The 27,164-nt window shown below is 38.0% G+C and overlaps 1 protein-coding gene across 4 annotated transcripts in view; it reads left to right on the forward strand.

The window, feature by feature from the left end:
• ST3GAL3 (ST3 beta-galactoside alpha-2,3-sialyltransferase 3) overlaps positions 1-27,164 on the forward strand; it is a 279,714-nt gene that overhangs the window by 31,285 nt on the left and 221,265 nt on the right. For 2 of the 4 annotated variants that reach the window (XM_089514962.1, XM_089514963.1), the window contains exon 4: positions 25,843-25,890. The exons of the other annotated variants lie outside the window; for them this stretch is intronic. In XM_089514962.1, the coding sequence (XP_089371088.1) occupies positions 25,843-25,890 (48 nt within the window). The remainder of the gene's footprint in view (positions 1-25,842; positions 25,891-27,164) is intronic. 4 annotated transcript variants of the gene reach the window in all.

Here is a 27,164-nt window from a genome sequence, read left to right on the forward strand (position 1 = left end):
AGGGGGAGGAGGAAAGAGCCCTGGGAAGAAGGGAGCAAGGGAAGGCATTCTTTAGGAGCCTCTTTTCCCTGCATCCCCTGCCCAAAGCCCTCTGTCGCTGGGCATTCCTTCCCTTGCAGGAGGAAAAAATTCAGGTCACGAACGGAGCTCATGTCAGGCAACCCCCCCCCCCCCCTTTTCAAATTCAAACAATTTTTTTTGAGCAAATATGCGCATTGAATACATTATGTTTGTATTCCAGAGGCAGATGGAGCTGGGCTTGCACTTTATATCCTTGGATCTCCTTGCCTTCTGCAGAGGGGGAAGCTACAAATGTTGCAAACAATCAATGTTACATTTTTAACAATTTTTTTGGAGCAAATATGCGCATTGAATACATTATGTTTGTATTCCAGAGGCAGATGGAGCTGGGCTTGCACTTTATATCCTTGGATCTCCTTGCCTTCTGCAGAGGGGGAAGCTACAAATGTTGCAAACAATCAATGTTACATTTTTAACAATTTTTTTGGAGCAAATATGCGCATGGTTTGTCTTCTTGAGCAGATACAGCAAGGGAAGCAAAGGGAAAGCTAATGTTGCTTTTAAAAGCATAAAAAAAAATGCATGGCAATCCCATCCTTTGCCTGGGACAGGGGCAGATCTGATCCCAAAGCCCACAGGTTTATAAAAAATGAGAGAGAGAGAGAGAGAGGCATCTCTCTCCCTGCTTCAGCCGCTGAAACCCCTGTGCCTGGCTCTTTAAAAAGGGAGGACACTTTCCCCGATGCCCTGCAAACGTCACCATGACGATAGCTTGATTGGCAGCAGCCACCTCGCCAGCAGACACAGAATGCATTCGATTTCTAATTTGCAGGTCAAAATGCATTCGATTTCAAATTTGTAGTGGGCACTTGCTAACGGAGTGATTCGGGGGAGGGGCATCCGGATCAGCCCAGTTCCTTCCAGGTCTTTTAGACCAGTATGAATGGGGCCTAAGAAAACCTCATGATAAGTTTACCTTAGGGTTGCCATAAGCTGGAAATGACTTGAACTGACAGAACAACAGCAGACAGATTTCATATTGGCATCACCCTCAAATTTGGAAGTTCTAGAACTGGATAGAAGAGGGAAATGGGAAGTTATTTAACCACTCAGTATCTCTTAGCTGACTTATTCCTGCTTTGGTTGTGAGAATTCAATGGGGACCAATAAACTGAAATCATTAGTGATTTCTGTCATTTTCTACCAGCTGGTTTTCCATTCTCTTTTGAGCTGTAGCAGTTTACTGTTCTATTTATTACAGTACAGTTGTTGGATATGGTGATTCTAGAACTGTTGTTCCTTAATGTTGGGAGTCAAGATTGTGTAAGCATCTATCCTAAATCATTTCTGAAAGCTTGCAGAAAAGCTAACCTGTTGGACAGCCTTGCTTTTTTTGAAGTGTATTTTAAGGAATGAATGTTAAAATATTTTGCAGTATTATGGAAGAATGTGTAGTAGAGTGTTTAGAACAAGATACAGTATGTTAATTGGTAATTTCTGGGCTAGGAATAAAGTAGTTCATTTATTCATTATCTGCATCAGTGGGAATTGTGTAGTCAAGGATTCCACTTATATTTTCCATTCACTATGGAACTCTAATAAGCAAAGATCTCTACTTATAGATTTCTTTTTGGTGTTAGGATGATTGTAGTCTAGCTGTTGGCCAAAGCATGATGGTTGAAATCTTGCTTAGTTAGCCCCTTTTCTGCCTTTCTGGCAGATCAACACATACATGGTTCGAGCCATATGTTATCTATTGTGTCTTTCTCCAAAATTCACTGGTGACATGATACCTAGTTTCCTGCATTATCCTGTGCATATTTGAGGAAAGTTTCTTTGGGGTGCACTGCATATTATACTCACAGATTGTGTAAGGAAATGGAGGCTGAAGGGGGTGTTTGTGCTGTGTCTACCAATCTAAATATCTGTTTCCATTAATATAAAGTTACAAAGGTTGGGCCTCTCACCCTTGTACTCTAGAGTCATGTATTCTGAAAGTATTTATCCAAGCAAGATTTAAACAAAAAGAAAAAAAGGTCCATTTATTTCCCCCCTTCTCCATCTGGGTTATTTTATTCTGAATCTCTCTCTTTCAATCAGTGTTGTAAGTATTTTACAAACTAACCATTTGGTTCCAGTTTTCTCCTCCTGAGTCATCTGCAAATGCAGGTTTGCCTCATGCTAGCTTAATTAAACAAATGTTTGTCATATGGATTCGTTCAATATTAAACAATTATTGGCATGATTTTTGAACTGCTGTCCCAAGTGGATAACTTCAATTCCTACATTTATTAAACAGTTTAATTATTACACCTTAGGCAAAAATGACTTACTGCTAATGAAAATGAAGAGGAAAGGGCTTGACAACCACACTCTGGAAAATGTGCTTGAGCAGAAGCAATAGTTTCTAGTCCTGTGCATACACAACTGAGGTAAAAGCTCCATTCTGCAAAGTGGGAGTTACTTTTGAGTAAATGAGGATATGGTTGCATTGCTACAATGTTACCCTTCATCCTATGTGTTTTAATATTTTTGCAACATTTTAATAGATCATCTTCATGTCTCAAATACAGCCAGAGGTGCCAAACAAGAATACTGTACATGAAATCTAGTATTAGAATTATGGGTGGGGGGAGTTGTTTATCACTATACAATTTTAAATCTGGTTATGTTTGTTTTTGTATGTTGGAAGATGTTAACGATTAGGAGACAGCTATCATATGTTGCACAAACAATCCAAATTGGTTTATTTTGAAGTGCTTGATCTCTTTGAGTGTTACACAAACATCAAAACTTGCCTTTACAGCTAAGGTATCATCTGCAATCATGGGAAGTCTGTATACTTGATGATTTTACCTTCTGGTAGCAACTTCTTGTGTGGTGTTTTTGCCTGCTCTCAAGAATGTCCCAGACTTTTTGATGTGTGTAGGTATAGAGAAGAAATCCAGATTAAACATTTTAAAAACAGATGCATCAATTTCATAACCTGTGAGACTATTAATTGAAAGCATACACGTATCTTTGTAGTTTCCTGTTATTTGTAGGAAATTGCAGAGGCCAGATTCTTGTTTTGTTTTTCTTTTTTTGTTTCATATTAGACACAAATAAAGTACAGATGGGATTGGGAGAGTTGCTGTGAAACTCAAAGTAAGAAGATTTCACTTCTTTTGTTGTTCATAAGGATAGCTACTGATGCGACGGACGGACAGCATCAAATCTGAAAAGCCCTTCTGTGTGTAACATAGCTTATACAGTGGTGGTTTTTGGTGGGGAGGGGGTATCTCCCCTCTGAAGGGTATACCTTGCCCAGTCCAAGATGCATTGTACTGATCCTTCAATCTAGTACAGCTGCTAGAGTTTACCCATGTCTGTGAAGAATCTTTAACAGCTCAGCACCATTGATTCCAGCTTCTGTCACTGAACTTTCATGATTATATCAAATTAAGAGGTCATACTTATCTAGTATGAATTATTGATTTAATCATAATACAGCAGTTATCATGGAAAATTTGGATACCCCCCCCCCCCGGTCAATGTAGGGAGCAGTGGTAGTAGCAGCCTTTAAGAGCAGTGATATCTTTTTAAATACTATGCTCTGCATATTTTTAAACCAGTTTTCGATCTTCTGTCTCTTGTTATTTGCTAAGTTGATTTAGACTTATGGCAGCCCTATGGTTGAGAAGCCTCCAAGAACCCTGGTTATCAACTGCCCTTAAAATGCAAACTCAGGCCTGTGGCTTCTTTGGTTTGATCCAAGGCAGCTAACAGTTTGATACCTCAGCTTTTAAAATAGTCTAAATGCGGGGATCTGAGACAATTACATTTGTGTCACTGTTTACCCATGCCTCTCCTTCTACTTGTATGTTACCTGTGTCAGGTTTTAGACTGTAACCTCTTCAGGGCAGGGATCTGTACTTTTGTCATGGAGCTGTAAAGAACTGACCTGCTGCCTATGTGACACAACAGCCTTTATAAATTGACATTTGCTTTTTTAAATACTGGTAGGTGCTATTGCTTTATTAAGTGTTTATTTAATTTCATAACAATAGGGTAAGTTTGGTATTCCAGAATAATTAAAGAGATTTTTTTCATTCACCATTCACATTCATGGGAATTTTGTTTAATGTTGTAAAGCTGTACAAATTAATTACATTGTAATTTTCCCTATTTTTTCACAATTGCGGTTTTCCCATAATTCAGGGAACTGCCAAACCTGCTGCACAAAAATATTTTATATTTTGTTTTAATAAGAAGTAATACTTTAAAGAAACTTATTCAGTATTTGATGCTTCAACTGGTGAAATATTTCTGACAGTTGAAAAAGCCAACCCTGTGCTGGAATCTAGACACATTCATTCATTCATTTATTTATTTCTAAAGTGATTCTCAGAATTGACCATTGCAGTCAGATTAAATTAGTTACTAGATTTATACCCTAACTTTCTCTCAAAGAATTTCATTTAAGGTTACTAACAATGAAAAAATTATATTTATGAAACACATTTATCGAAGACAGTCTTTGCATAAATGTAGCAGTATAGTGTTAAATAGTTTTGAAGAGATTATTCAAAATGTATATCAGCTTTTATGCCTTTTATATATTTTATGGAGTCACCTTTAGATTAGTCACTGGGGTATTCTAGATTTATGTCCTACTGTAGTAGCAGTGCTTTTTGCAAAGAAGAAAAGCATCCTTGAAAGGAAAGGGCAGAACTTTTCCCATAATGGTGTTTGGCAGAAACAAGCATTTCAGAAACTTTTTGGATCTTTTGGAGCCGGAGTATAAACTTTGTTTGGGTTTTTGACAATACTTCTCTCTGTGTTGTCTCCTGAGATTGCATTTGAATTATAATTTTTTTTATTCATTGACATGTTTCTTCTCTTTGTCATTAATATTCTTTCTTCTTTTTCCCTTTCCCTTGCTACTGTTGTTATTATTACGTTATCTTTTACTTCTGTTAATATACAATATTGTTCTATTACAATGTATCAGTTATAGATAATTTAGCAATGCTTGTCCTACACAGTATATTCTGAACTATATGCAGTCACCATTACAGTTAATATTGTCTACTTAAGACAGCAATTTCTTTCTAGCATGATTGTGTAATTGCTTAATTTTCCTATGCCAATATTTTATATTGCATAACCTGAGTACAAGGCTTACCTATATCCAAATGCCTTATTCTATCAGACACTATCACAAACAAAAGTCAACATTACTGTACCTATTATTGTACCTGTTACTTTCCCAAAATAATATTTTACAATTTGTCAATTAATATATTCTCTCATATATTAGTACCAGTTATATGGTATGCTTTATATATAGCTTCTCAAAGTAAAATAACTTAAATATAAATTTGTTCAAAATGACACAAAAGAGCTTTTTACTTAACTGGATGGATTATGTGTTTACTTCCTTTCCTCCCCATATTTTCTTCAAAAAGTGATGGGTGACATTATATCCCTGGGACACATAGAAGCTGGGTTGGACTCCCTTTCTGTTCTTCAGCCCTGTCTCCCCTCTTCCAGACTGGGATTGGTATATGGACTTTATTAGGGATTTTCCGGATCTCCTTTCCTTCAAAGAGGTATTTGCCCTGTTGTGGTAGTTGTTTTTCCCTTACCAGAAGAGTCACACAGGTTCAAGCCTGGTTTCTGTGGTTTGGTTTTCTGTATCTCTCACCAAACACTACCAGTCACCTCTCCATTCACCACCTGGAGTCTGCCCAAACTTGCTCCACCGCTTGAGCTGGCTGGTGGAAGGTGGGAGGGGTGGGAGTAGACACTACACTTAATGAAAGCATTTTTTGGTTTTCTGGTAAATTTACTAATGGAAAGCAATGACGTTTTGAGTAACTACTGTATATACTCATGTATAAGTCTAGAAATTTTAGTCAAAAATGATCCCAGAATACCTGAGTCTACTTGTCTAGGGGACAATGTAAGTACAGTATTTTAATTCTTATATATATAAAAAAGAAACCATCCCCTTCCTTGAGTAGGGTGGCAAAAAGTGAGAGCTGAATACATACCAAGGGCACCCCTCTCTGCCTTGGCACCACTTACAGTCCAGTATATATGGCAAATCTTAAGCAGTGGTAATGGAGTTCGGTCTCAAAAATGCTTTGCACCATTAAGTTTTGAATGTGTACCTTTCAAATGCTTTACATGCGTGTTTAAAAATGTAATACATGGAATAGATGCTTGTTTGCCATGGTAGGTATTATGCATGTCACTGTACCAGGGAGCTACAGAGTTAGTCACATTGCATTGTATATTGCCATATGACAATAAACCTGCTTGCCACTGTGTAGCATATGATGTGATGCCAATGTTTTGGTAGGAAAGGTTTTGGTGACTAGAGAAGGAAAATAGGTTGGTCCATAAAATCTTAAAGTTCTTTTTGTAAACAAAACAAAAACAAAACCCCACATTAATTTAAATGTTCATGGAGTTAGGCTTGGGGCTAAAGCAGAAAATTAAGTATTAAAATGCTGTTCAGATGTTATAGTCACTAGCTTAAATAATAATTGTTCTTTTAAAAAGTGCTCTTTTAAAGCAAGTTTTGGTTGAACTTAACCGTGTTAACTGATGCATTTGTTTCTCAATGTCATTTCTTGCACTATAAAATAATGTGATTAAAAAGAAGCAACTGACAATGAACAACGGCCAATAACTGTTAAAATTAAAATGTTTAAATTCAAACAGTCATTGTTGTTCCAGGAAGAGCATGGGAAAATAGTAAAACTAGCTAGTTGTTGCCAGTGGGCACAAATATGGTACCAGCCCCTGGTATACCGGAAAAAAGAAATAATTGCCATACTCCCCCTATCAAATAATTTAAGAAGCTCTGCTCTAGGGTGCCATGGAAGGTAATTTGTATATGTGGGGTCTATAAAGGAAAGAGACTCTATGAAAAATGCTTCCTCTTGTCCTGCATCAGGAGATTTTCATGGTCTGTAGTTCCCTTTGTGTTTTGAAGACACTCATCTGTTTATGGAAGGATATCTCATGATCTAACCCTTCAATTTTAGTTATTTTTTTGCATGCAGATACATTCATGTAGCTGGATTAGGAATGGTATCTACATAGGAACCCTATAGTTTATATTTACTGTGATAATGTTGGCTCACTTTCAAGAAACTAATGCCTACTGATGTTATCTTTGGGATATCTGTGTGGGAGGAAGTGCTCTGCTGGAACTGGATGTTTCATAACTTTAGGAGAAAGAGAGCAAGCAAGCATCTAACTGTTCATAGCTTGTACAAGTAGAGGGCACTGTTGTTACGATGAATTATCATGCCTTTGAAATCAGGGATGACAAGTTGAAACCTGTGAAAAATTGCACAGAGTGTGTGGGAGTGGGGCTTGAAGGAATTCAGAGCAGTGGACTGCTGCGGTTCCTGCTAGAACCTTCCCATTCCTTTCCACTTGTTATCCCCATAAGACTCTTGCAAATAATGCAGAGACACTTTGTGGTTTTCTAAAGGAGGTTTCCCTTTGAAGAGATGTATTGATTTTGGGAGAGTGGGTAGACTTCTTATAATTTAAAAGGGGGAGTGGAACTTGAGAGTAATTCAGTGTGTGGGAATATTTCCCCCTCCCCTTTCTCTCAGGTTACTGCACTTTGTTTTACATATAAAATCGTATCTTGCCTGTATCTGCTTTATACATTGCTTAATTGTCTCCATTGTGGCATGAACTTAATAACTTTTCCCTCCCTACTGATTGCTTTGAGGCTTACCTATACACTTGTCATGCAACTGGTTTCTAAGTCTGGAAACCTGTTTCCATCTCCTCACCTAATTCCCAAACTCTTCTACTTTTCCTTTTCAAATACATTATCCAAGACTTGCTTAAGTGAGTTTGTCGAGATATCATTGATCCTTTTTACAATGCCATGAAGCAAAACTATAATTATATATTATTTGTCACAGAGTACAACTCTCCCCCATTTTAAAATGTTGGGCCAAAGGAAAGATTTTGGCCCAGTTCTCATTACTCTATTGTTGTTGTTTGTCTTCAAGCCATTTCTGACTTATGGTGACCTTAAGGCAAACTGTCTCAGAGTTTTCTTGGCAGAATTTTTTCAGAGTGAGTTTGTCATTGCCTTTCTCTGAGGCTGAGAGAATGTGACTTGCCCAAGGTCACCCAGTAGGCTTCCACGGGTGAACAGGGATTTGAACCCTGGTTTCCCAGAGTCCTAGAGAACACTCAAACCACTGCACCACACTAGCTCTCATATAATATTAAATACATAGCATACAATTATCTTAAGCTCTGAAATGAATCTGTGGCACCCCAGTATGTGTGAAATTTTTGCCACCACACGCAATCCAGTAATGTTGGTGTATAAATAGGTAGCTAATTGTATTTGTTACTGCTTGTCTTCTTTTCTGAATACCCTAAAGGCACCAGATTCTGTCTGATCTTGGAAGCTAAGCAGGGTCAGCACTGGTTAGTACTTGGATGGAAGACTGCTAATGAATACCAGGTGCTGTAGGCTATATTTCAGAGGAAGGAACTGACAAAACCACTTCTGAGCTTTCTTTGCCTAAGAAAATCCTATGAAATTCATGGGGTTCCCGTAAGTCAGCAGGTGACTTGAAGGCAGGTGTGTCAGCATGCACCCATGCACACACACTCTCTCTCTCTCACTTGAATTCTTGGATTTATTTAGTGAAACATTGGCCTGGTACATACCTTCCTTAATGTCCGGAGCAGCGGTGGCCTTTTTTCTTCCAGAGAGAGGCTGCAGCCGCCAAACCGCATGGCTTCCATGCGGAGGAAAAAGAACCAGAGAAAAGTGAGTTCTTTTAAAGCCGCAGGGATGGCGTAACAAGTATGCCACTGGTGCACTTGTTACATAAGCGCTGCGCAGCAACCTGCGGACGCTGCATGGCGATTATGTAACAATGGCAGTGCCTATGTAGACGCCGCCGGCACGTACTAGGGTTAGGGACTGTGCGGTTGCTGCACGGTCCCCTAACCCTAGTATGGTGCCAGAATGGCACTTTTGCGCCATCTGTACCGTGCCATAATTTTAGAACCATGATGTTACATTTTATGCTGCTTTATACAGGCAGATGTAATAACATAGTGATAGTACTCATCTCTCTGTATTGGTCAGTTATCAGTATCACAGGGTTTTCCTTTATGCAAAAGAATTGAGTTTAGAGCAACAATGTGTTCCTCAGTCATGCCTATGGCTTTTTGGTGGAAAAAGTAGAACTGGATATTTCTATTTTGGAATTCAGTAACTATACAAGTTTATCTGTCACATGGTTTTTCTGTTTTGATTGTCATGTCACACATTGCTTTAAGTAATTCAGATTAAAATCTTGAAAACCACAAGAAACAAAATTGATTTGAACAATGAACAAATGGAAATGGAATAAATGGAAACCAATTAAAACAATAAAAAGATAAAAACATTTAAAAAACAATTAAAATACTCTTTAAAATCTTTTTTAAAAACACAGTCTAAAACCAATCATGGTCTAAAAACAATCCATGAGATGCAAGAGGGAATTTGGGAGAGAAGAGGTTCAAAGAATGTATCAAATGAAGAGAGAGATCCCCAGTTCCAGGTCCTTGTATTTGGAAGTTGCATCACCAGAGGTTAAACACAAGCCATCTGGTGATTTTTGAGTGATTAACAGTGTAATCCTACACATATTATTAAATAAATACTGTGAAGATTTCTTGGGTTTGCTCTTAACAAAGTAAGTGTGCTGTGGCTAAGTATGGTGTGGGACTGAAGCCTATATCAATTTTGTTTGTTTCATAGATTTGAAAGTATTGTGAGCAACAAGGAGTAAGCAAGGTCATAGTGAGAATAATGCAGCCGTTCAGAGGTTTCTGGAATGCAACTCCTAGCTTTCCTTATTACTGTGTGGCTAGGATGTGGGGGAGTTCATTATTCTCATCACTTATTTAATTTTTTTAAATTATCAACATATTCTTGTAGAATAATGTAAAAGCACTGATCCACATTTGGTCTCAGTGACCAACATACTTCATATACTCCCCAACACCTCTAAGGTTTCCTCTCTCTCTCTCTCTCTCTCTCTCTCTTCCTCTTTTCTCCTAATTTTCTTCCCCTGCTTTCTCTTACTGCATCACAATATATTTCTGCCTGATACCTGAAGAAAAGGATATATTGTTGTGTGTTGTTGTTTTTTGCAGGGAGGGGATCTTTTAGCCTTCAACAGTATAAGACATCTCTAGCTACAGAGGCTGTTCTGGGAAGACCTAATCAAAGGGAGCTGCTTCACAATAATAAAATAGCAATTGCCATATAAGAGAGAGATTTGGTACTAGAAATATCCCAGTAAACTGACATCATTGCAGAGCCTGTCAATCCTGGGAGTGCATGATGTGTGTCTTGCTGGTTTGCTTGACATAGCAGGTGGGTGGAATTATTCCAAGAAACAGTTTGGAGAAAAGAACTGAGATATTTGCTTAAGTCCACTTCTTCCAGAGTTGAGCCAAGAACTCGTGGGTGAACCATGCGTGCAGTTCCTGTTTGTGAGGGGTTATTCATGAGAGATATAATGGTAGGTTTAGCTAGAGGAATGGAAGGTTTATGCAAACTCACAAGAGATGTTCTGTGAAGGTGTTTGGTCAAATAGGAAATACAGAACTTGCAGTTGTTAAAGGTTTATGTAGTGGTGTTCTTCAATATTTCCCATGAATTCTTTGCCATCAGGCATCTATTTTTGCAACAAAAATAGAAAGCTGAGAAATACACAGAATCCCTCAGACATCACACTTAGTGGACTCTGGGAATTGTAATCTCCTCCCTTCCCCCAAAAAAACTTGTGCAAGCTCTGAAGACATAGGTGAGTGCATGAGATGCAAGAGGGAATTTGGGAGAGAAGAGGTTCAAAGAATGTATCAAATGATGATGATTATTATTATTTATGGCCTTCTCTTGCATGGCTTGTTGCATTTTTTCAAAATATCTTGCAAAATTCTTTCCTGATTCACTTGTGCAAACATCTCAGGTTGATGCAAATCTCTGTAACAGAATATTCTGTTAATACTACTGGTAGTTGTCTAGTTAATGGTTGTGAAGAAGTGAGATTGGTACTTTCTTTATATCCTATTGGGATATATATAGTAATTACACAAAGTTAATTTAGAAGAAATAGCTTTTGATAAACTTTTCATTCTGTTCTGTGAAAAGATAAAATAATACTCTGCATGTACATTTCTGGATATTGTGAAATACATTTCTTATGAGATCTTATCTTTCCCAGAACTAATTTCAAAAGTCTTGCTGTAATTTGATTTTCATATGGTAGTAGTGCAAGGTTTTCCATTTCAAAAATATTACAGTTCTGTTTGTTTCCTTCTCATTTGCTCTTGTTTTAGGCAAAAGTAATTATTTTTAAATGGTATAACTTCTGAGGACTATATGGGTGAATTCAGTATTTCAAACATATGTGGATCTAATACAGTGGACTACTGTTTGGTTTCTAGAAATCCTTTTCAGTTATTATTATTTTTAACAGATACAAAAACAGATAGTGACCATAACCTTTAATTCTTACCGTATTGATTCCAGGGAGAAAGATGTCGTGACCTCAAAATCACCCAGTTTTGTTGTGTATGGGCCCTAGAAGACAAGATCTAAATGGTCTGCTGATCTAGGTAGTCTTGTTGAGGTGAGACTGAATTCTTATCCAGCAACTTTTAAAAGATCTGTAAGAATATCTGAGCAATCTGCTGCAACTACCATTGAAGTGTATGAAGATCTGATCCATCTTCTTCAGGAAGTTATTACCGGTACATATGAAGCTAATCCCTGTCACTCTGGTGCAGATGCTGCCAATCTAAGGGTACCATTTGGTTTGATAAGGCATATAAATTGAAGAAAAATGCCTTAAGCGTCTCCTGCATTTTATATAGAAAATTGAGGTAAAGCCATCTAGAAGCACAAGACCCTACTAGTTTGTACAAATCAAGAATGTTAATTCACAGTCACTCATGCTGAATGCCTCCCTTAATAATGATGCAAAAACTTTTTGGTAGCTTGTCTCAGGAGCTTTATGCTCTCTATTTCAAGCCCGAAGTTATCTTTTTCCAATTCAGGTTTGGGAGGTTCATTTTAGGTCCATCTTTAGATATTAATAGTTCTGAAGTAGACCTTGATAATTCCCATGAAGCCATACTCTCTCTGTTGAACTTGCATGGAATCTTGCATCTGTGGAAGAAGTTTCTAACTTAATTCTACAGCTTAAAAATGGAAAGGCCCCAGGTATCAACTATATCCCTGTGAACGTATTAAAACTAATTAACATTGGTGGGCACCCCTGCTGACTGCTCCTTTTACCAAGATTAATGGCAAAATCCTTGCTGGCTGGTAGCAAGCAATTGTAGTGCCAGTCTACAAGTTCACACCATTTATTCATAGATAACAGACCTATTAGTTTGTTATCCTGCTTGTTTACTATGCATCAGACTGACTTACTTTTTGAAGTCCTCTCTCACCTTACTCAGAAGTATTCCTGGCGTTTGCAAGGAAGGTTGTTTATTGTTTTTATGGGCCTAAAGTTTTTGACTTTACCTTCAAAACTCAGTTATGGGAGAAGTTGGATAATGCTTTGGCTGATAAAAGACTGTGAAGTCGAAGGCTTTCATGGCCGGCATCCATAGATTTTGTGGGTTTTTCGGGCTATGTGGCCATGTTCTAGACTCAGCAAATGCAAATGGGAAACCATTCAGAGTCAGGGGCTTTCCCAGCAGATAATGATCACCAGTTAGCAGACATTAATCCTCTTTTGCGTTAGCCTCCCAGCCTGAGGCCTGCCATCACCATAGAACAATACACATGCAAATCACTCCTGCATTCCCAGGCTCACACAGTTTATATATACCCACTTTTTCCAGGCAAGCATTCTCTGAAGAAGCCAGCCACAGATGCTGGCAAAACATCAGGAAGAAACTCTTCTAGAACATGGCCACAGAGCCTGAAAACCCCACAAAAAACTATGATAAAATACTGTTTTTAAAATCTTATTAAGGCTTTGTATAATAACAACCAGCTACAAGTCAGATTTCCAAGGATCCAGGGGCAGCTTTCTAACGAAATATGTATGACCAGAAGGGTCAGACAAAGCTCTATTATTGCACCAGTTTTGTTTAACCCATTTCTTAATGACCTAGAAGATACCTTAATGGACCCCAATAGTCAGTTGCCCAAACTTTGAGACAGGAAAACTTCCACTCTACTCAGTGCTGATGATGCAGTTATTTTCTCATGTTCTAGATTTGAGCTAAACGTTTTGCTAAGGAAGTTCTTTAATTACTGTTTACAAAATGATATAAAAATTAATTTTGGGATATCTAACGTTATAGTTTTTGAAAAGATTTTTTTCCAGTGCAAATGGGCGTTAAATTATCATGTTTTGGAAAAGTTTAGAAATTTAGCTTACATTTTGTAAACCTCTTAGGGAGTGCTTAAGTGCACTGATAAGCGGTATAGAAATGTACTTGCTATTGCTATTTTCAGTACCTAGGGCTGATATCCCATCACATGATATCATGGACTACTTAGGTCTGCTGCCTATCAGAAAGCACAAGCTTGCCGGTCTGCCATTTTGCATTGATTTTATACCAAAGCGGGGCAATATATACTATCTGCCATTAAAGTATTTAAGGCTAAGACAGTTACTCAGTCATTGTATGTTTTTGCTATTTGGACTGAGGAAGTAACAACAGAGTTAGATACTCTTCAGGCTAAATTTGTATGGGCTCTCCTTCAAACTACCAGAGTTTGATTTGACCCAACTGCTCCTTGTGCTTTTAATTTATCTTACATGTTGTTTAATTAGAACTTGTTGGATCCATAGACCATAATAAAGAATGCAGTTTATTTAAGATGTCCAAGTTTTTCCCATGAAGCAGATCCTTTTCTGCTTTGAGATCACGCTCCAGTTTGTGGGAATATTATTTCATTTGAATGTTTGGCCCATTGTCAAAGGTACTGGGGCTTTCTCATTTCCCCCGTTTGATTAGTCTCAGATTGAGAATCCCTGTGAAATGATCCGTGAGTGGAGGAGGGCAGCTCTTAGCCTGCTGACCCTGAACTTTTCCCACTTTATTCCTAAAATTCAAGTGGGTCTATTTGTGGGGCTGCTTTACTTTGCTACACTACCCTGTAGGTCACTAGATGTATAGAAGTGTCAGTTAATTAATATTCTTTTATTTTCATTTTTTAAGTTTAGAAATGAAATATACTGCTTTTGGTCTAGGTTCTTTATGTCATGTTTCTCTGTCTGCTTCTGACTCTGGTCAGTAATGGTGTAGGGCTGTGAAGGGTCAGAAATGCCTTTGGACTTTAGTTCAAAATTGCTGCCATTGTGAATCTGCCAGCCAAGGCCTGAAGCCATTCAAGCCAGGAGTAGAAAACCAGAAGCATTGACTATGTCTGTTCAGTGTCAGCTTTCATTGAATAAATGTCTTGTTCAAGCACTCATAATGAAGAGGGAAGTGAGGCACTGCCACTTCATACAGAAAAACTGTCTGGAAGAGCTCTTAGTCACAAGATAGTTTATCTCTGCTGTCTCTTTTCTTTCTTGAGCTTCAGCCCTGCCTGCTGCTTGTTCATATTGTCAGTAGACTGAGACAAGCAAGCCTTATCTGTGTAAAGCTGTCACTATGAAATTGCTGACAACTCTCTTAAGCATTAGAACCAGTTGTTTATAATATGCTTTAAGTTTTGGGAGGCTGTTTGCTCACAAACTTTCTCATTGAGAAACTCTTCAACATTTTGGACTTCATGGGAAGAATTTTTATTTCACATATGCTGGGCCTTGACTTGATTTAAAAAGAATTGTGAGTGATTCATAATCAGCAATTAAAATGGAAATAAATATTACTATTGTGAGTGTTTGTTTAGTCTGCCTTCCTCTCTTTTGAATGTAGAAAGCATTTTTAGCAGAGTTTTGCAGCATGTAAATTGATATGTTAATTTGATTTACCTGTACATGCATACAGACATCACCTTGAGAAAAGGTAATTGTTCACAGTATTGTATTTTAATCTTGTATATACTATAATTATTTACCTTTTAAAAACTAGTTAGAAATTATTTGTGCTTCTGAGGTGACACTGGTTGAAATAATTGCCATAGGTACTGAAAAATCTTCCTTTGAGTTACAAAGTACCAGTGCCATATAATCCTTTACTTTCTTCACAGACAACCTTGGAGGCAGTGAGGCAAGCCTCACCTACACAATAGGTAACTTGTTGACCACCTTTCTGGAGTTCTGGGCACATATAAACCAAGAGTGAACAAAAACAACAACAGCAAAAACCCTTTCTGTAGGGAGGATTGATTTGAGTTGCAATACCCCTGCAATGTGTGTATGCTCCTTCCCTTTCATGTCAGATGGGCTTTTGTCAAGGAGCCATACTAAATGCGGCAGCCAGCTACTAGGCAGCAACAGTAGTGGGGAATGACACTGATGGAGATTCTCACAGACACAGTGGCACTGGGAACATTGCTAACATTTGTTAGTACTGCATAGAAAGAAGTACAGTAAAACCCTTTAGAATGTCTTTTACCATGAAAACCCTGTGATGAGACAATCCAAAATATAACAAGAGATTGTGCCAGAAACTCAGACTTCCAGATTGAATGGCACTCAGTGAGCACTGAAGCAGAGCAGAAGACAATTGCTTGGTTGTCTTCTGCTCTAAAGCTTGGACTGGTAATGCTGTGGCTAATGATGCAACTGGACTCAAGGCAAAGGGATATTTAACAGTTGGTGTGTTCAGAGGTGAAAGGAACGTCCAAAGCTGCACAGTACAAATTATGGGAGCATGGACTGTAAACACATGAATCAGGGGAAGCTCGACATAATAAAACAGGAAATGGTACAGCTGGTCCTCTGTATCCACGGATTCTGTATCCACAGATTCAACCATCCATGGTTTGAAAATATATATTTTTTAAAAAATCCAGAAAGCAAACATTGATTTTGTCAATTTATATAATGCCATTTTACTATGCCATTGTATATAATGGGACTTTAGCATCCATGGATTTTGGTATCCACGGATTTTGGGTGTTTTGGAACCAAACCCCAGCAAATAACAAAGGCCCACTGTATAAACATTGCAGCCTCTGTTTAAAGACCTCTAAGGAAGGAGACTCCACAATACAAACAGCCCTTACTGTCCTCCTAATGTTTTCTTAGGGAAGAAATACTCAGAGTTGGTTTTGCAAGTTCCTTCCTCTGAAATGTAGCCTACAGCATTTGGTATTTGTTGGTGATTTATTATCCAAATACTAACCAGGGTTGATCCTGCTTAACTTCCAAGATCATGAAGGATCTTGAGAGAATTTGAAAAACAGTCTGTGGAATTCCTCACCTTCAGTACACAGATAACTTGTGTATGTATGTTCAGTTTTCCCCCAGGTGCAGGAGTAATCTGTGCCACTGAATAAATTAAGATGATCATGATATGGGGAGTTTAAAAGGTGGACTTCACAGTTGACAGACTGTGGATTCTGAGAAATTAAGTTTAAAATCTTGAATGTTACACTATCCAGTTTTTGGCTACCCCTCCCCCACCGAATGAAGCCACTTTTAGTATCCTTAAGGATCTGTTTGGATGACTTTCATTTTTTATCGGTGAAGTGGCATGCTGGCTTGGGACTTGCCAAGACCTGGTCCTCTGACTCTAGAAAGGGGGCTTTCTGTTTCTTGGAAGGGGCATACAGACTTTAGTTTCAGCCATCAGATGTTGCTGCTGTGTGTTTTCATGTATGTAATAAATTTAGTTTGGAACTGGAGGAAACCAGTTTTGTGGATCATTTTGAGTCTGTGCTGTTTTCTTACTTTTTCTCTTTCTTCCATGGAATTAAGGCAATTTTGAACATATATTTATGATTAAAATGTTTAATTAGGCAAAGGCTTATCATTCACAGAACTTACAATCTGGATCTGTAATTTTCCATGTGTTTTAAAAATGAAAAAATCACTTAGGGGATTTATGAAGATCCATATGTTTCTTGTCTAGGCCTCACACATGCACCTCCACCTTTTGTGGTCCATGGAGATAATTTTGTAATGTAGTGAAACACACACAGAGTAAGACTGTAAAGCAAGCTCATTTTAAGGAGGTAGTTTATTAAAGTAGAAAATCCAGAATTTATTGGAACTGGTTTTTACAATCAGATGTTTCCTGTTGCTGGATCCTGTTTCTGCCTTCCTTCTGTAAAGGGAATGGAAATGAACCATGGGCCCCTTTCTCCTGTCAACTAGACATGGAGCCTGACTTACTTTCCAGTAGCTTCCAGTGTCCGTTTGAATTCAGCCATTAGCACTTTATAAATGACATTACAGGGTTTTCTGCAGTGTTCTTTGTGTGTCAGAGAGCGAAACAGTGAGTGAATGGGTAGATCTTGCTCTCGTAAACTCTTCAAACAGATCATATATGCATTTCTTTCTATGCTTGCAGGATCTGTTGAGATGTCTGACAGTGGAAGTCATCTTTGCACTTCTGTTGGAAAAGTCTGCATCTCATTCCCAACTACTGCAACAATTGTAATAAAATTGCTGTGAAAATTACTGAGAAGCTGTGATTCTCTGGAAAGACAGAATGAGCAATCCACAAAAAACACTGGGTCTTCCCCATTTCTGCCCATAATTTTGTTTTTGTTAGTAATATGTATCTTGAACTGAGTTAATTTAAATGATTAACAAGCTATTTCTGGGCAGATTACTGCATATATTTTCTTAACTATGCACTAACAAATCTAATCTAGTGGTTATTTTCTAGCTCTTAAAAGGACATGTTCTTTGATTAGCGTGGTGTTAGTGAATGGATAAAAGCATGCTTGGACCAATAGCTGTCTGATAACCATAATGTGAATTCAGTTTTTTGAGAGAATCCCATGGAAAGCAGATATTAATGACTTTAGCAGCAATATCAGCATTATGTTTCTTTCAATAAATGTGTTAAGTAACTGTGAAATAGGTTTGCTATTTTCCATATAGCATATGGATATGTAAAATATTTTTATTTCAAAGTGATTTTGAACCAGTGATATAGACAGAACTAATTCTGTATGGCTGAGGGAGTTTCTTTGATCAACACATTTACGTTTTAAAGACTTCAAGCGAAGTTTAGCAGCTGTCAGGAACTGAAAATATTGTGGCTACCGCAATTGACAAACAGTGGGGCTGGTGGCAGATCCGGGCATGTACTCTAATGTGGTACACTGTGGCCCCATGAGGGAAGTGCCTGCCAAATCCTTGCCCATAAATTATTATTATTATTAACCTTTATTTATAAAGCACTGTAAATTTACACAGCGCTGTACATACAATCTTATTAATTGGACGGTTCCCTGCCCTCAGGCTTACAATCTAAAAAGGGAGGCTAGTGTAATTGAGGAGAGGAGACAATGCTGTACTGGTCTATTCCCCCTCCCTGGTTTCAAATTGTATTGATTTCAAACCTGTGCAGTAGTTAGGGAAGTCTGATGATGATGCTACAGTCTTCAAATATGGTGGTTGTTGTTATGTGCCTTCTAATCATTTCTAACTTCTGACAACCCTAAGGTGAATCTATCACAGGGTTTTCTTGGCAAGTTTGTTCAGAGGAGAATGCCATTGTCATCCTCTGAGGCTGAGAGAATGTGACTTGCCCAAGTTCACCCAATGGGTTTCATTGGATGAGCCGGGATTTGAACCCTGTTCTCCAGAATCATAGTCCAACACTCAAACCACAGCACTGTTCTGGCTTCAAGTATGGAGACATATTAAATTGAATTTATGCACAGTGGTCTGAGTTACTAATTCAGCAGACAGTAATTCAGCAAGTCAAGGAACTGGTTCTAAGCACAACGGAAGGGCTGCCTCTTCTCCCTCTGTTGACTTCAGCAATGGCAGTTGGTAGCAAAGAGGAGTTTTCACCTTGAATTATGTTCATCTGTAAATGAAGGAACCTGACATGCAGTATTCACAATTGTGGATTAAAACCTTATTTTGTGTTTCTGCTTCTGCTACTTGGTTTGTTGTAGTACAGTATGAAAGATTCTTTTGCACTTGTATTAACTACATTTGCTTCAGTCTTAGTATTTCTGTGAGCAGAATCCAACTTGGAGTGGAGTTCTGGCAATAGACTCAGTATTGGCTGCAAGAACTAGTAGGGCACTGCTCCAAGAAGCATCACATCATGTGTTAACCATGCCTTTTAAAGGACTTATTCACAGATTATGGTGTGTATGATTTTTAGGAATTGCCAAGGTCTAAATCTATTTTTGTATCAAGTAGGCTCTGTGTCTAGAACAGATATTGATGCTTGAAAAATATTGGGTTTGTGTATGCCTTTTTAGAAGTTTGCGAGTTTGGTAACTGCTTTCCAGCTGGAATTATGATCTGTGCTCTTGATTTTTATCCAAAATTGCAATAATAACAATAATAATAATTGGAGATGAGTTCTGGAGAATCAAAATAGTTTACATGCACACCTTTCCCAGCACACCTTTGTTTAAATATATTCCTTGCAGTTTCTAAATATTCAGTTTCCATGTTTTCCTTTCTTAGAATATCTGCATTCTTTGAACTTTGAAGCTGGAAGCATGTCTGCACAGTAGTTCCTGCACTCCAGGTCAACACTTCAGCTATAAACCAATATGTCACCTTGGGGCCAAAAGCATATGTTGGTACTTAAGTTTTGCTTACAGTCACTGCCTTTAGTCTGTGTTTACTGCATAATGTGTTGCTCAGCTTATCATGCATGAAAGATGTTAGGAAGAACTTTGAAAACTTATTAATGAAGCTCAACATGGAACAAGGAAATGGCCCAGGCAATTAACATGGCTACTCCTAAACAGCTTTTTCTGCTTGCAGAAGCTCATTTGACTCCTTAATTCTTAGGCGAATTTTGGGTAATGGAACAGCTAGAACAGGTGTAGCCAGAAGCCAGATGAGGTTTTAGACCTGCCAAGATTTCTGGCTCCCACTTCTTTTTCTTTTTGAAACAATGGCAACAACAAAATACCTTCTCCTCCTACACTGCTGAAATAAAGCACATGACCAGGAGCAGATTTTTGTGTGGAAGGACTTTGGTTTTAGTTTAGGTCTGGTATTCAAAGGCTAAACATTATTTATTCTAAGTCAGGGATGCTGGGCCTGTGACCCTCCAGAAATTGATAAACTACTTCTCCCACAATATTTCATTGTTGGTCAAACTGGCTAGAGATGATAAAAATGGATTCCAATAATATCTGGAGGACTGCATGATTTCCAGACTAATTTGATCTCTTTTTTTGTTAGAGTCACAAGCTTGGTATATAAAGGGAATGCTATGGATGTAGTATGTCTTCATTTCAGTAAGGCCTTTGACTAGCTTTTTTTAACTACCTTTTTTGCAAAGATATCAGAGGGAACTTTGTCAAAGGTTCCCCCCGATATCCTTGCAAAAAAGCTAGGGCTAGACAATGGGAATGTTGGGTAGATTTGTGATTGGTTGACTGACTGAACCCAAAGGGTACTTAACAATGGCTCATTCTGGAGAGAGGTTACTAGTGGGGTGGAATAGGGTTCTGTCCTGGCCTCAGTACCATTCAACATCTTTATCAATGATTTGGATGGTGGAATAGGGGCCATGCGTAACAAAATTGTAGATGAAATTGACTTAAGAGGCGTAGCTAATTTCCCAGAGGACAGGATCAGAATTCAATATGAGTTTAACAGATTAGAAAGATGAGCCAAAACTAATCTCATGGTGATCTTATGGATGAGATGTCTCTAAGACTTACTGTCTTCTACTGGTCTGTTTTTAAGTTTTGCAGACTCATACCCTTGACCGCCTTAATTAAATCTATTGATCTGGTGTATTGTCTTTCTCTCTTTTTCTATCCTCAATCTTTCCCAGCATTATTGTCTTCTCTAGTGAGTCATGCCTTCTCGTGATGCGAAGTATGACAGTCTCAAATCGATCCTCTTGGCTTCTAGGGGCATTTCAGGCTTGATCTGTTCAAGGACACATTTGTTTGTTGGGCTGGATGTTCCTTGTGATTTCTTCTAACTCTGTGATTCTATGATTCTGGTGGTGGTGGTAATTCTAGGTTGAGACAAGGCACCCTTAAAATGATCATAATAGTACAGTAACAAAATGTGCCTCTAGGGATCAACAGTGACACTTCCATAGTATTCTATGTACATTCCTTTATCTGTACTGGAAACTAATGTTTCAGTAACATGTGAACTAATGATACCATAACAATGGGTCTTCTAACATCCAGTTACTCTGTGATGTTCTGCATATCTGAGCTGTGGTAATCAATTATTAGTATCATGATTATTGTAATCTACATAAGCATTTTAGAGGTAAGTGGTATACCATATTTGTACATATACGCATGGCAGAAGCCTATAAAATATGTCCAGAGTTGGCCAAAAAATTCTCAAAAACACTGAGTGATACATTTTGAATGCAAGCCAGCATCCACTTTGGAATAGTATATATCAAAAGATTAAAACAACAACAACAAAAACCTTCCAGTTCTTAGTGAATGTGTCTGTTTTGAAAAGACTGATCTCCATAGTCCTGTCCAAGAGCTGAATTTATTTAAAGGAGCTGCCAGATTAGTGTTACTGCCTCAGTATGTTTGGCTTGGATTCCAAAGAATGGCATTTCTGTGGTATGTAATGCAAAAACTGTATCAAACTTTATTAAACTTGTATTACTCCTGTGAGAGTAGTGGTTTGTTTTGTAATTTCTCAGGACTGTATCTAATAATCTATATATACAGATGTAAACCTTGAGAATAAAGATAGTTTATTGCTAAACTCGGTTCTGTTAAAGCTTTATTTCTTTGACAATGCAAAGGAAAAGAAAGTGGGAAATGAGAGTGACTTGGAATATAAGGTAAGTAAACTTAAACTTCACTTATCTTAGTGAAAGAAGTAGGAAGATTTCCTGGCCCCACTTCTCAGCCCCCTATGCTTAGCAGAAAGCCTCTGTGAAAGACTGCCCCCCCATACACACACATAGTGAGATGGGTTCCTATGCGAGAAGGAAATTGTCCTAAATTAGGCAGACTTTTGTCTCATTTTAGATTATTGCTCCTGCTCCAGTAACCCACTACTCTGTTGTGGAGTCCTTCCCAGACATCTAAAAAACCTTTTCCAGGGCCCTAGGGACCTAGTGGGGATAGGAGAGGTAAGGTTCTGGAACTTGAGCTAACTAACTTTGGGATTGCAGCTAGTGTGATTAAAACACAGAGAACAGCATAGTAAAATGGATACATTAGTGGAATTAAGCCAGGTTTTGCTGTGTCAACGTCTCGCAGCTGTTCTTGCTATATATGTAGGGTTCCTTCTGCATCCATTACTTTCTGTTCTCTCTTTGCTGAAAGGATGGAGAGAAAATTCAACATACATATGTGGAACCTTTGTTGAGGAAGATAGTGAAGACCAGGACCAAAGTGTTTTTGCTCAGTGTATGTCATGAAAAGAGCCAGTGTGGCATAGTGGTTTGAGCGTTGGACTATGACTCTGAAAAACTGGGTTTGAATCCCCACTTGGCCATGGAAGTCCATCGGGTGATTTTGGGAAAGTCATACTCTCTCAACTCAAGTGTTGTCAAGAAAACCCTGTGATAGGTTCACCTTAGGGAAGCCATAGGTCAGAAACAACTTGAAGGCACACAACAATAATACCATTAAAAATGTCTACTAGAGTTCTCTGTTGAAATCACTGCAGCCTCTGCATCACAAAAACAGATGCTGAAAATCATCAGCTGTTCAGAAAACCAGAAGGGGTGTGAGTTTGGTGTTTAGGTTAGCAGTTTTTACAGGGTGGGCTTAAGGACTAGTAAATGGTCTAATTTAACCAGTTGTGACTGTATCCCATTATACTTGCTACTTCAGGGACAAGCGAAGCCCTATTCGCCTCTGGTTGCTGAAAGTGGGCTTAGGGTTTTTTTGGGCTGAACATAATGAATATGTTTGTTTTGTTTGTAACTGTTCGTAATGAAGTTTATTTTGAGAACCAGTGTAGTCTAGTGGTTCTAGATGAGGATTTGGGAAATCCAGTTTGACAGTTTCCATTTAGTTACAGTGCTCATGTTTTCAGCCCAACCTGCCTCTCAAGGTTATTGTGAGGATAAAATAGGGGACAAGAATATATGAACTCTTAGGTATTTTGGAGGAAAAGCTGGCTATCAACATGATTCTTACAAGAAGGGATTATGGGTCGGTGGGATCAATAAAATCTGTATATATTTTGAATAAGATCTGCCAAACAGTAAATATGTTAGCATGTTTTCTTGAACTAACAGCTTTCCAATAGTGTTTGCTTGCATGTAGGTGGAGGTAAATTGGGAAAAGTATGATACTGCTTTGGAAAACAAAAACAAAAACCCATTTTTATATATTGTTCATATTTAGGCATAGACAGTTAATATTATTATTTTTATTTTTGTTAAAGGGTTCTGTCTCAAGTGGTTAACAGAAACACAAGGAAGTCAACAGACAACAGGGAGGAGAAAGAAGACAAGAGTGCATAGTAGGAAGTCAGAGAGGCGGCTTGACAGATGCAGTCTGGAAGGCAGTTTGAAGCAAAAGAGGTAGAAAGAACATTTCTCTGAAGGACCAGGAGACTTTTGTATGGCTAGGAGTGGTGGAGTTGGATGAACTAAAATCACAGACAGGTGTGTATTGGGATATAAAAATAGAGAGATAAAGGAGCAAACCATGGAAGGTTGTCAAATTCAGGATGAGAAGCTTATGTGGTATCTAGGAGCAGGGCCCCCCACATACTGGTACACTTTATCAGGGCCTAGAGATTCAAAGAAGCCCGGACTAGGCTGCAGTGTTCATTAATATAAAAAAGTTGCAATTGATTTTGAGTCACATGTGGTTAGCCCTACACATTTTTGCACACTGCCAATAACTGACTGAATCTGAAAGACATTTCAATATAAAAGCATGAATCAGAAACTGTAGGCATTCTACAGTGGGCAAGAACAGTTAAGCCATCTTGCCATCTTCACTACTGAATGTGTATTTGCAAGGCAAAGAGATTTTAGAGGGACAAACTCACGATTTTGCAACCAAAAGGCTGGAAAAATAAAGCTTTAAAGTCAATTGGACTGAAGTTTGCATTTATGTTTGTCCATTAGAATAATAAAAATGTCAAGACATTGACAGGATAATCCCTTCATTAAAGACCAAAAATTTACAAAATAGCAAACTTACAGGATTCTGAAGCTATGTGTTATCGGTATATGTGTCTACAACTCATCTGCCTATTTATGGCAAGCCCATGATTTTTATAGCATTTTCATAATCAAGGAATTTTCAGAGATGGTTTTGCTAGTTCCTTCCTCTGAAATATAGCATGTGCCACCTGGTATTTGTTGGTTTCCCATCCAAGTACTAACCAGGGCTGACAACATAGTTTCCAAGATCAGACAGGATCTGGTGCCTTTACGGTATTTAGGCCCTTACTAGGCTGGGTGTTATCATTAAACAAAAACAACAAAGACAGGAATTTTTCAGAAATGTAAGAGGAATTTAAGAATGAAATCAAACTTTTTGCGTTGCTCAAATGTATGTAAGGGATGAGGGATTGTGGTTTTGGTTTGAAAAGAGACCTGTATTACCAATTGCATCAAGTATCCTAAGTTATGCTTGGGCCATGTCTAGGAAACATGTGTCTGAAACTAATTTAAGGCAAACTGCCTCATGGTCAGAATGACAAGGATGTATGTGAACAATTTGCATCAGCATAAATAAAGATAAATCAATGTACCAATTTCTTTCTACCCCCACACATTTCTTGAGTAGAACTGAGTTGAAAAATGAGGTAAAGCTCTTAGTTACCCTCCCTTATTTTTAAGTTAAAGACACTTGATATATGTCTGCATATATTTTGTTACTGAGGAAACAAATGCCAAAACCAAAGAGAACCTTTGGGAAGTTGAATCTTCCTTAAGATTGTAGTGAGATATTTCAATTTTCAGGCTTCACTGCATCCCCACCCCCACCCCCAGGTTTAGTGGCTTTATTCTGAAGATTTAAAAGTTTGAAAACTGTGGCATTTTATCACTTGAATTCATAGTTTTGAGCAAATGAATCGTCCTATATGTATGGCTTAGTGTGTACAGATGAAGAAAAAATGAGTCTTGGGATATGAGAAGTCTTCCTGTGATCTTTTTTTCCAGCCTTCTGTTAGAATTTGTGTTATGGTTAGCACTGATGAGGGCCTTTGTGAGGTCGACTCATCAGATTGTGTCATTCCAATAGTCATTCCTGAACCACTACATTTGAGATAGAATCTGCTATTATGAAGATATGGATCAAACAACATTCTTTCTTATATTTCATGTGTTTGTTTAGCATCTCTGCACACCTGATATGAAGAGGCACTAAGTTGTTTGGCTAGTGTAATCCATACTTTCTCTCATAACAGAGGAATAATTTATATAATAAAATGTCTGCTGTACCTCTGCACTCTCTTTGAACTGTTGGAGGCTTTTCTAAGGCAGAAAGTAGCTTGCCACCATTGATTTTTCAGCATGTGCTGATTTTCAGATTCAGGTAGGACTGCTTCTTCCTGTAAGGGATATAATTTTGGGCCAGAAGTATTTAATGCTTTGCTCCAGTGTGGATTGATCAGTTGCATGTGTAGCACACAAAAATGTCATGGTTAGAATTTCTCTGCTGTACCTGTAACCAGTATTCTGGTTTTATTGAGGAAGAGGATATAGGAACCTCTTGTAAACAAGCAATGCATTTATTTGACAAAGAAAAAATGAACTTGTACTCTTGTGTTACAGATTCAGTGGTTATTTCCTCTGACTCCGCTGGACGTTCAGTAGGCTCAGGTACAACATCCTCTCTCCCTCCTCACATAAAAAAGACTGCCATTTAATTTTTATGTGATAGCCATGTTGGGAGGCAGATTAAGAGGTTGTCAGGTCTTGTTCAAGATAGTTGTTGAGAGACATGGGAGAGTTTCTTACCTTAAACATAAAGTTATTAAAAATTACATAGTGTGATACGGCAATTCAAAGCCACTTGGTGTGGAGTCTTTAGAACAAATAAATGTTGCTTATTTTAGGAGGTAGACACTATGGGCATATTTACATGTAATGAGAAGACAAACTTTCCAGCTTCTTAAACCATGGTACAAATCAGAAGCATGTTTGTGTATGCTGCTTATTTGCTCCTTCCTCATACCTGCATCATGTAAGCAGGTATAAAGTAGATTGAAAAAGCTCAATATAACTGTAGTTAATTGCACCTAAAGGAGTCAGAACTCATAATTCAATAAAAAACCCCCAACACTTTTCTTGCCTGGTTTGTTTATATACTGATATAAAGGGAGAGGTAAACCAAGAGTGAATAAACTGTCTTCACTAGCAATGCTGCTAATTTCCAATGTTGTTTAATAATCCTAGTTCCATGTCTTGTCATTAAACGTCAGCCTGGCCATTAGAAACAGGGTATGTGTCCCACATGATAAAAAAATCTATTATGTTTTTTGCCACCTGCTCACTTTTTTTTTTTAAAAAGAAAAGATAGTAAGTTGATTTTCTGAATGATACTCTTCAATCTCAAGATAATATCTTGCTTTAGGTATCGCTTCTGAGAAGGTATAATAACAACAACAGTAATAGGGCGTGAATATGACAATAATTTAATGATCACAAGCTTCTTCTAAGGCCTGGATTTTGCCTAGGCAAGGCTTAGATGTAACTAACAAATGTGGACCATGTGCACACCTCCCCACCCGATTAACCATGAAGTGTGCTGCATACTAACTGGAGAATTTATGTTTATTTAAATGGTCAGTTTTATCCATATGTCGGAGAAAGTGAAGGTAAAGAATCTGTTTAGATGGGAAGATACAGTTATAGCAGTTTGTATAGAGGCAGATGGCATTAGTAAGCTCAGGGAGAAATTTATTTTTGCTTCTGGATTATGAATATATCACATAATGTTGCTAATTCAAGCCTAATGACAAATTCTCTGGGCATCTAGGAAGTAGCAGCACATAGACTGTAGCTACAATGTGGAATTGATGAGATGAATCAATATTCCTCCTAATAACCACAACCCAAGATAAACTCCTGATGATCTTGTGTTAAGGGCAAAG

The sequence above is a fragment of the Sceloporus occidentalis genome, unplaced genomic scaffold (assembly GCF_023333645.1).
Source record: "Sceloporus occidentalis isolate IW3139 unplaced genomic scaffold, rSceOcc1.0.p SCAF_3, whole genome shotgun sequence".
Classification (NCBI taxonomy): Eukaryota; Metazoa; Chordata; class Lepidosauria; order Squamata; family Phrynosomatidae; genus Sceloporus; species Sceloporus occidentalis.